This window comes from Salvelinus alpinus, chromosome 6 (assembly GCF_045679555.1).
Source record: "Salvelinus alpinus chromosome 6, SLU_Salpinus.1, whole genome shotgun sequence".
Classification (NCBI taxonomy): Eukaryota; Metazoa; Chordata; class Actinopteri; order Salmoniformes; family Salmonidae; genus Salvelinus; species Salvelinus alpinus.
The window spans coordinates 30,213,203-30,224,819 of record NC_092091.1 but is presented as its reverse complement, the minus strand read 5'-3'; the positions used below and the strand labels follow the sequence as shown (position 1 = coordinate 30,224,819).

Below are 11,617 nucleotides of genomic sequence, written 5' to 3'. Positions count from 1 at the left end.
TAAGTTAAACACAGCCAGAGGTTGTAGTCCTCTTTCTGGCAGCAGCCTAAGACATCATACATACAGGTGGACATAACAGAGGAGAATATCTCCTCTCTCTCTGCATGCCTCTATCGCTCCCTCTCATCCTCCCCCTCTCTCCCCATTATTTTCCTTCTTCCCTTGCTCCATGGTTCTAGTTCTATACCGCCCCCCTCTCTCTCCTTCTCTGTCTGTCTCTGCTCCCTCTCTCTCCTAATTGTTCTGATTAGGCTTAGTGTGGGGCAGCATTGTTTAGACTCCTGTGGTGGAAATTCAACACCAGGGACCCCTGAAGTCAATCTTAAATGAATCACTATTTATTATCAGAAAAGTGGAGAGGTTACAAGAAACTCTTCACACCATACAGGTCTATCAGAAACTCCGCTGGGGCAGTCCCAGCAGTTGTCTTATATACGGCTATACACAGACAAGTTATATTTGCATCATTTAGCATAATTAATTCATCATTACCGGTGGCTCGCACATGTGACTGACCAATACCTCACGAGGCTTTCTCTCTCCAAGTTGAGACCTTGAAACTGAGATACCTCAGTTGTTCCCATAGCAACATTCTGGGCATACTGCCAAGTTGCTTATCAGTGATAGTGAGGATTCCACCATACACGATCAGTCAGTCACCTGCATGAGCCCATCTAATTGGTTATTAGAAAAGTAGCATTGATTTAATACAAAAACATACCATTTCACTCACATTCCCTCCTCTTATCACTCTGTGGTAATTATCATTACATGTTAATGTAAGCATTAGATTATAGCTTCTATCAAAATATTTCTATTCAAGTAAGTGAAATCAACAAGAAAAACCAGACACTTCATACTTTCAAACCCTTCACTCTGGGTTTTACAATCTAAAATGCACACACATACAAAAAGGATTTGTAGACTCAGAGGTGACTAAATCTCTCAATGTTTAACCATTGTTTACATAGTTCTTACCACAATCGGGTTGCAGTGACATCTGTTCTGCACCAACTGTCCCTGAGACTAGTCAAAACATAAAACCTGTTGTTTATCAAATCCGCTAGGGCCTTCTAAACGACGGTGGGCCTATGTGGTTGTGCAATGCAGAAAACGTCATGGGGTCAGGGTTACATGGCATCTCTACTAAGGGCCCCACTGCACCACCGGAACTGGCGAGGCCCCATCTTCTCCTGGATCAGGAACCTGTCTGCAGTGCGACACGTGGATCCAGGTATCTCTCTCAACAACCTTCACCGCAGTGGGGGTGGTCAGAAGAACTTGGTACGGCCCTCTCCAACGGGGGACCTTCCAACTCTTTCTCCTGAAGTCTGTCACCACCACGAAATCACCTGGGTTAAAACAGTGTTCAGCTCCACCTGCCAAGAGAGTCTTAAGAACACTGTTAAGGGTGACACAATATTCAACCATGTCGTCCTCCATTCCTTGCAGGGACAACCTGTTCTGGGTGAAGGGTGTATTAGTCATTCTCATGGGACGGCCAGTCAGCACCTCATGTGGAGAGAGACCAGTGACTGTGTGGGATCTTCATTTCTCTGGGTAGACCCATCTACAAAAACTCAAAGTCTAGGTTGTCTAACGGGGTGTCTCTCAAGTCCAATCTAGGGCTACGGTCAATTTCAATACCTAAGTCACAGTCATGATCTTCACCGGCATCTGTCTCAGGATTGTAAGTTGGTGGTTGAAGATATCCCTCTAGTGGTGTGGGGGCTGTGCTTTGGCAGAGTGGGTGGGGTTATATCCTTCCTGTTTGGCCCTGTCCGGGGGTATCATCGGATGGGGCCACAGTGTCTCCTGACCCCTCCTGTCTCAGCCTCCAGTATTTATGCTGCAGTAGTTTATGTGTCGGGGGGCTAGGGTCAGTTGGTTATACCTGGAGTACTTCTCCTATCTTATCCAGTGTCCTGTGTGAATTTAAGTATGCTCTCTCTAATTCTCTCGTTCTCTCTTTCTTTCTCTCTCTCGGAGAACCTGAGCCCTAGGACCATACGTCACGGCAAACCGGGCATGATGACTCCTTGCTGTCCCCAGTCCACCTGGCCTTGCTGCTGTTCCAGTTTCAACTGTTCTGCCTGCTGTTATGGAACCCCTACCTGTTCAACTCTTAATGATCGGCTATGAAAAGCCAACTGACTTTTATTCCTGATTATTATTTGACCATGCTTGTCATTTATGAACATTTTGAAAATCTTGGCTCTCTCTAATTCTCTCCTTCTCTCTTTCTTTCTCTCTCTCGGAGGACCGGAGCCCTAGGACCATACGTCAGGACTACCGGGCATGATGACTCCTTGCTGTCCCCAGTCCGCCTGGCCCTGCTGCTATTCCAGTTTCAACTGTTCTGCCTGCGGTTATGGAACCCCTACCTGTCCCAGACCTGCTGTTTTCAATTCTTAATGATCGGCTATGAAAAGCCAACTGACATTTATTCCTGATTATTATTTGACCATGCTTGTCATTTATGAACATTTTGAAAATCTTGGCTCTCTCTAATTCTCTCTTTCTCTCTCTCGGAGGACCTGAGCCCTAGGACCATACGTCAGGACTACCGGGCAGGATGACTCCTTGCTGTCCCCAGTCCACCTAGCCTTGCTGCTATTCCAGTTTCAACTGTTCTGCCTGCGGTTATGGAACCGCCACCTGTCCCAGACCTGCTATTTTCAACTCTTAATGATCGGCTATGAAAAGCCAACTGAAAATTATTCATGATTATTATTGACCATGCTTGTCACTTATGAACATTTTGAACATCTTGGCATAGTTCTGTTATAATCTCCACCCAGCACAGCCAGAAGAGGACTGGCCACCCCTCATAGCCTGGTTCCTCTCTAGGTTTCTTCCTAGGTTTTGGCCTTTCTAGGGAGTTTTTCCTAGCCACCGTGCTTCTACACCTGCATTGCTTGCTGTTTGGGGTTTTAGGCTGGGTGTCTGTACAGCACTTCGAGATATTAGCTGATGTACGAAGGGCTATATAAAATAAACTTGATTTGATTTGATCTGCTGTAGGGAGAAGAGTTGAGGGGTTAAGAATTGTACATCGTTTCAGAGTAACATGAGACATTGTCAACAGAATGTTCTGATAATCTAGCAGTCTCGCAGGCGTCAAAGGAGCCGTTCTTGCCTGTGTAATAATTGCGTGCACAGCATGAGGCACATGGACGGTTAGGAGAGACATAGCCACAATATCAGAACATGCCAAAACAGCCTCAGTAGCAGCCGCTACCAATCTCAAACAGGAAACCATTCCCCTGATCACACTATCCAAACGTTTAGAATAATAACCAACATGTCTATATCCCACACCATGATACTGTGTCAAAACTGCTGACATAAACCCACTCGTCTCCAAAACGAAGAGGTGGAAGGGTTTATTATGGTCTGGCAAACCAAAGCAAGCAGTAGGCATTAATTTTCAATTTTACTAATGCCATCTCGCCCTCATCCATCCAGACCACAACTTCACTCGCATCCATCTTTCTCCCATAAATACAATCCTGCAGCTGTTGAACTATCTCTGCATACTTTCAACCATGGACGACAGTAACCAGCTACACCCAACACCATGTGACACCATATGCTGCTTTGTAACAGGTTCAGGCAAAGCTTTAATTGCCTCTAATCTATCTTTGGAGAGGGCGTGACCCTCAGAAGTATGACCCAAATATTTAACGGAGCTCTGGCATAATTGCATTTTACTCAGGGAAACTTTATGACCATTTCTGCCAAAAAAGTCAACAATGCCCTAGTGTCCTCGTGACATATCTCCTCTGATTGTGAGCAAAACAACAAGTCGTCAACATACTGAACCAAAGTACTCCCTCCCGGAGCAACAAAACCCTCTAGGTTTCGAGACATTTCTTGGGCAAAGTTTGCCAGTGGTTGAACGTAGCCTTGCGGCATCACTGTCCATTTCCATTTTGTCCCAAGAAACGTAAACGATGCTAAAGAAAGCATTAGCTAAATCAATTACTGAAAAACAGCTACCTGGAGGCACCTGGGATAAAATGGTAACAATGTTAGGCACCAGGGGTGCTCTAGCACGTACAGCATTGTTTACTATTCTAAGGTCGTGCACAAAACGCTAATCACGAGATGGTTTCCTAACAGGTCAAATTGGTGTGTTACATGGTGAATTCAGGCAGGGAACCAGAGCGCCTCTTTCCACTAACGGACTATGAATGGGAATGATACCCTTGTTAGCTGCTTTGCTAAGAGGTTACTGAGCTTTGTAAGGTCTGTGGGTGCTTTTTGGAATGACCACAACTGGCGCAGCTCCTTTAATGCGTCCAACGTCAGTCTTTGATTTAGACCGCAGTTCTTCAGGTATATCCTTTAGCCAATCAATGTGTGAATTATCTTGTACTACCTCAGGCATGGTTTCAACAGGAATTTTCTTGGGGTTGTCATCGCAGTAGCCCAGTATGGGGAATAGAAAGTTGCTGTTGAAGCTGCCCACTTTCCTTCCCCTTCCCAGACTACCCAATGGGTTGCTTACATCACTTTCTTCATCCAAACACCCACATCTTTCCATTGCTTTCCAGGAGCTTTTGATAAGCTACAATGGGGAACAGAGCCAGGGACTTCAGACAGACTCCGTCAATACCACTCCAGCTGTTGCGAAGTCTACTCCTCTGTATATCCCATTCATGGTTATCTCAACTTTCTCTTTTTGTTTCGACCATTTCTGTTGGTATTCAGGGTCTTCTTCATATGAGGGAACAGCTGAAGTACAATGTAGGTATTCAGACACCCCCCAGTTACCATGCAACGGGGAAGAGAGGGATTGCTCTCTCAGCTGTCCCTCAACATGTTGATCATCCAGGTGCCAAGCATAGTAACAGTTAATCAGGCACAGGAATATCCACATTTCTCTCGATCCCAATGACAATACTTCTTCAGTGCAGACAACAGGTTTTACACATCAAATCTCTTCCTAATAACTTCACTGGGCAGGCAGAGGAGTACAGGAATCTGTGTCTCCATTTGCCCTCTCCCCACTCCATGTCCAGGGGAAAAGTCAAACATTCTTCAGAGGGAATTCCAGACACTCCAACTGTGTGCATTGTTTTCTTTGAGGCGGAACCAGACAGGGCAGACAATTTCAACACTGAGACCGCGGCCGAAGTGTCCACCAAAAATTTAATTATATGTTTATTAACTAAAATATCAATAAGAGGTTTTTGGGTTGACAAGGTGGTCAATATTAGCTTTTGACAGGTTTCTTCTGGTTCTTCATCATTGTTTTCTTAGTTTCTTCTTCTGTTTCCTCCTCATCCTATGGTTGGTAGCCCCCTCATCCACCTCATCTTCCAAATGGGTTGTCCACCTGCATGCCCACAGGTGGGGACGGCCACTCTCCTTGGCCTTCTCCTACTCCAGGACATTGTGTTGAAAGATGCCCTACCATCCCACAGTTGTAGCAGCTCCAGTCTCACCCTCCGTCAGCTCCAGCAGGGGCCCCTCGGCCTCTACCTCTTCCTCTGCCTCTTTGACTTCCACGGTTGCCATCATTTTCTCGATATCCTCTTCCTCCTCCCGAGTAGTACATCAGCTGTGCCTTCTTCAGTCTGTCCAATCTAAGTTTCCTTTTCCTTCAACTGTCTTTCCGCATGGGTGATATATGGCTTTACGTCAGACAGTGGTTTTGTTTCCCATGCAATACAAGTTGTAGTTACAGCTGTCTTCAGATCTTGTCTCAGGCCTGTCACCAGAGCATGGCACAATAGGCTGCTGTATGAGTCTTGGTCAGGCGTCATGGCTGAGTGTTGGAGGAAGACTGTCTCCATTATTTCCATGTAGTCACTCAATTTTTCATCAGTTCCCTGTTTGGTGGAATGGATTTTCTGCCAGTCTGTGCATTTGGGTAAAGCAGCCTTTATAGAGATAAAAACTGCATCCAGCTGGTCACCACGATCAGCAACTGGTACATCGCGGTCTCACATGTGTTTATAGTCCTTTCTTTTAAATTTCAGGCAGCGGTGGAGTTTTTCTTCAATTTCTCTGGTGGTGGGGTTGTACATGGAAATTATTGCTTTTACCTCTTCCTCAAACCTCCCAGCATCCCTTGCTGGGTCAATGACATCGCCCACTATTGCTTTTATTTCATCAACATCCCAACCCAGTAATATACACAACCCAGTAATATATATACACACAACCCAGTAATATACACAACCCAGTAATATATATACACACAACCCAGTAATATACACAACCCAGTAATATACACAACCCAGTAATATACACACACAACCCAGTAATATACACACGCAACCCAGTAATATACACACACAACCCAGTAATACACAACCCAGTAATAAATATACACACAACCCAGTAATATACACACACAACCCAGTAATATACACACACAACCCAGTAATATACACACGCAACCCAGTAATATACATACGCAACCCAGTAATATACACACGCAACCCAGTAATAAATATACACACAACCCAGTAATATATATACACACAACCCAGTAATATACACACGCAACCCAGTAATATACACACACAATCCAGTAATATACACACACAACCCAGTAATATACACACGCAACCCAGTAATATACACACACAACCCAGTAATACACAACCCAGTAATAAATATACACACAACCCAGTAATATATATACACACAACCCAGTAATATACACACACAACCCAGTAATATACACACACAACCCAGTAATATACATACGCAACCCAGTAATATACACACGCAACCCAGTAATATACACACGCAACCCAGTAATATACACAACCCAGTAATATACACACGCAACCCAGTAATATACATACGCAACCCAGTACTATACACACACAACCCAGTATTATACACACGCAACCCAGTAATATACATACGCAACCCAGTAATATACACACGCAACTCAGTAATATACACACGCAACCCAGTAATATACACACGCAACCCAGTAATATACACACACAACCCAGTAATACACAACCCAGTAATATATATACACACAACCCAGTAATATATACACACAACCCAGTAATATACACAACCCAGTAATATACACACGCAACCCAGTAATATACACAACCCAGTAATACACACAACCCAGTAATATATACACACAACCCAGTAATATACACACGCAACCCAGTAATATACACACGCAACCCAGTAATATACACACGCAACCCAGTAATATACACACGCAACCCAGTAATATACACACACAACCCAGTAATATACACACACAACCCAGTAATATATATACACACAACCCAGTAATATATACACACAACCCAGTAATATATACACACAACCCAGTAATATACACAACCCAGTAATATACACACGCAACCCAGTAATATACACACACAACCCAGTAATATACACAACCCAGTAATACACACAACCCAGTAATATACACACACAACCCAGTAATATACACACACAACCCAGTAATATATACACACAACCCAGTAATATACACCCACAACCCAGTAATATACACACACAACCCAGTAATATACATACGCAACCCAGTAATATACATATGCAACCCAGTAATATACACACGCAACCCAGTAATATACACACACAACCCAGTAATATACACACACAACACCAGTAATATATATACACACAACCCAGTAATATACACACACAACCCAGTAATATATACACACAACCCAGTAATATACACACACAACCCAGTAATATACACACACACAACCCAGTAATATATACACACAACCCAGTAATATACACACACAACCCAGTAATATACACACACAGAGGCACGTGCCCCTTCAGATTTGTCCTGTAAAAATGAACTAATATTTGTTTCTCTGTAATACTACTAACCACCTAGCAATTTTATGAAGTTGGCTTTAGCTAGCCCAGATAGGTTCCCAATCTCCCAACCTCATAACTAGATACCAAGAAGCCATTTCAGGCTATCAAGCAAGTTAGCTTGTCTATCTATCTTAGCTGACTTGCCCGCTGGCAAGGTTGGTAGACTTTTAAAAAGCAAAAAATTACACTAAATGTACTGAATAAGACTCACATTCCTTTCAATCTTTTACCCAGATTTTAGCAGAGAAGTATATATTTTTTTAAATTGTTTATTTTTACCACCAGTTTGGAGGATTGACCGCTCAAGAAGTATGCTTAGAAAGGCAGAAAAATATACATATTTTGGACAGAATTAAGCATTATGATTATGGCTCTAGAAAAAGTTTTCAGGTGTTTGAAAAATACACAACCCAATAATATACACAACCCAGTAATATACACACACAACCCAGTAATATACACACACAACCCAGTAATATATATACACAACCCAGTAATATACACACACAACCCAGTAATATACACACACAACCCAGTAATATACACAACCCAGTAATATATATACACACAACCCAGTAATATACACAACCCAGTAATATATATACACACAACCCAGTAATATACACAACCCAGTAATATACACACACAACCCAGTAATATACACACGCAACCCAGTAATATACACACACAACCCAGTAATACACAACCCAGTAATAAATATACACACAACCCAGTAATAGACAAATCTGAAGGGGCACGTGCCTCTGTGTGTGTATATTACTGGGTTGTGTGTGTATATTACTGGGTTGTGTGTATATATTACTGGGTTGTGTGTGTGTATATTACTGGGTTGTGTGTGTATATTACTGGGTTGTGTGTATATATTACTGGGTTGTGTGTGTATATTACTGGGTTGTGTGTATATATATTACTGGTGTTGTGTGTGTATATTACTGGGTTGTGTGTATATATTACTGGGTTGTGTATTACTGGGTTGCGTATGTATATTACTGGGTTGCGTATGTATATTACTGGGTTGCGTGTGTATATTACTGGATTGTGTGTGTATATTACTGGGTTGCGTGTGTATATTACTGGGTTGCGTGTGTATATTACTGGGTCGTGTGTGTATATTACTGGGTTGCGTGTGTATATTACTGGGTTGTGTGTATGTATATTACTGGGTTGTGTGTGTATATTACTGGATTGTGTGTGTATATTACTGGGTTGTGTGTGTATATTACTGGGTTGCGTGTGTATATTACTGGGTTGTGTGTGTTAGGAAGCAGCTTGATGATCTTATGCTTCTCTCACAGGATAATGCATTTCTTCTGACTCTCTCCCCTGGGACTACACTGTCACACCCTCCTGTATGTGTGTGACTTACAGATTCCTGCTCTAGCACAGACTCATACAATTCCCTTCGACCAGAGAGGAAAGGACACTAGACTCGTGCATTCCCCCTGAGCAAATGCCTAGGCTTTAGCTCAGTGTGCGAACACGGTCAACCAAGGTTAGAACCCAGACATTCACACTTACGTTACAACGACAAACCACACTAGACCAGTTTACCTCAAAACCCATTCATTTTTGGGTTGTCAGGTTCTAAGGTGTACATTCTAGTATAGAAAATATGTTATTTGGCTTGTTCAATACATGATTTGTACAAAACTACACATTTCTATGATTTCACAAAGATCTTTGACACTAAAATACAACACAATACCATTCCTTCAGGACGAGACATAAAACTCATTTAAATTAACTTGAAGATGGCCACATTACCACAAAAACACATCGCAACAGGTGGTGATGGATGGACACGATAGTGTAAATAAAGTAGGTGACAACCAGGACACAGTGCCTACACACGGTCTACCCAGAAAACCAAAATGTGAATAAGTCAAGAGGTATGAGTACTTTCTGAAGGACATTCTTACATGGTTTGTATCAGGGTGACCAAGACATTTCCTCAATGTTGTTAGAATGTTTTTGATATGTTCCCAGTTTTGATCAATCAAGGAGGTTTATTTCACGCGTTAAGTGTTATCTTACTGTTGAGGAATTTGGCTGTACAACAATCCATGTAGAAACACATTATATGGCAATTATTTGTAATCACATGAACATGTATTAGACAAACACCACTGAGACGGGACGAACACAACTTTCCACTGACTTCCAGGTTGTGGTCTTTGGAAAGAGGATGACTCAATCTACTATTTTACTCTTTTATAGTTGAGATGTTTTGACTTTTATTTCCCCTATAAACTTGATTTCGGAAATCATGTTAAATTATTGCTTGGCAGTTTCAGTGAGCTGTACATAGAAGACATATAGCCATAGTTTGAACAATCATTTGTTAAATCTCTTCTGTTATTGGTAACGGTGAAAGGTTAGCATGTGTTGGGGGTATGATCTTTGACCCTCTGTAACTTTCTCACTCATCATTATTCCCAATTAACTCATGATTATCCGTAATCATGGTAGCATCCACATCAATGTAGAAGTGTCGAGAAATATATTCTAAATAATCTTAAACCCAACCAAAACAAACTGCAAATGCATCCAACAAGTTTGTAGAGTCACAAGCTTGATGTAGTCATTGCGTGATAGGATTATGGGACAAAATACTAAACGTTTGATTACTTTACTTTAGAGGTGTCAATCTTTAGGGGTGTCAATAATTTCAAACCCTACCTTTTTGAGAAAACAATTCTTGTTTAACAAAATCTCTTTCTCTAAGCAATTGTAGAAGTATAAAATCATATCAATCGTATTTATTTATTTTATACAGTCATTACTGCTCATCTTTATCAGGGGAGTCAATCATTTTGGACCTCACTGTATATGCTCATTGTATATGCTCATTAGGCCATTGAGTGCAGCATGTCCCCACTTGAAATCTTCCAATTAAAACAGGATCATATCTCTATGTATTCACACAACACATTCAAAGCATCTGCCTGTACCCTCTTACACACAGTAAAAAGAACAGCTACCCAAAACCTTTTTGCAGCAATTCCACAGAAGCAGGTGGCAACAGTAGTTTTACAAGACCTTACAAGCATCAGTCAATTAGCACTCAAGGAGCTACAATCACTGACTGGAACTAGGCCTGGGGTTGGGGCTGGGAAGACAGGGGGCGAGGGTAGTGGCCCGGGGGTTAGAGGTGGGTAGCAGTGTCTAGGGTCAGGGCTGTGGCTGTAGGTGAGGCTGTGGCTGAGGAGGCTAGCAGGGCAGTAGCCAGTCCCCCTGGGTGTGGAGCCCTGCTGTGGTCTGAGGTTGGGCTCTGGGACAGAGCTCGTGGTTTCAGTCTCTTCCCCGACTCTCCCTCCAGGTCCCTAGTAGCGTTCAACAGCACTTTGACACTCTGAGCGAAGACAGCTCTGGGGTCTGTAGCAGGGAGGGCAGGACAGGAACAGCTCTCCCTCAACTCCAGGTACTGGGGAGAGGGACAGAGGGAGGTTATAGTGGAAACACACCAGAAAGACAAACGTATGAGAGCAGCGTGTGGCAGTGGCTTGTTATCGCCCTAGAGTCAACTGACGTACCGGTGCTTCAATGAAAGTAACGCAAATTTAAAAAAAATCCCCGTTTAAGCTAGAGATTTCTGGGTTTTTGCATTAGATGTGTCTCAAGCCATCGCATGCGCCGATGTCGCACTTCCCCATCTACGGTGAAAGGTGGCAGAGATGGAGCGGTATTTGTCAGACCATGAGATATCCCAAAAATCGGTCTTCAATCTAAGGAATGGGGA

The 11,617-nt window shown here is 42.7% G+C and overlaps 1 protein-coding gene across 2 annotated transcripts in view; it reads right to left on the bottom strand.

Moving 5' to 3' along the window:
- Positions 1–316: 316 nt before the first annotated feature.
- Positions 317–11,617, bottom strand: part of oma1 (OMA1 zinc metallopeptidase) — a 29,017-nt gene continuing 17,716 nt past the window's right edge. For both annotated transcript variants that reach the window (XM_071406245.1, XM_071406244.1), the window contains exon 9: positions 317–11,302. In XM_071406245.1, coding sequence (XP_071262346.1) covers positions 11,024–11,302 — 279 coding nt within the window. In that variant the 3' untranslated portion in view covers positions 317–11,023. The remainder of the gene's footprint in view (positions 11,303–11,617) is intronic.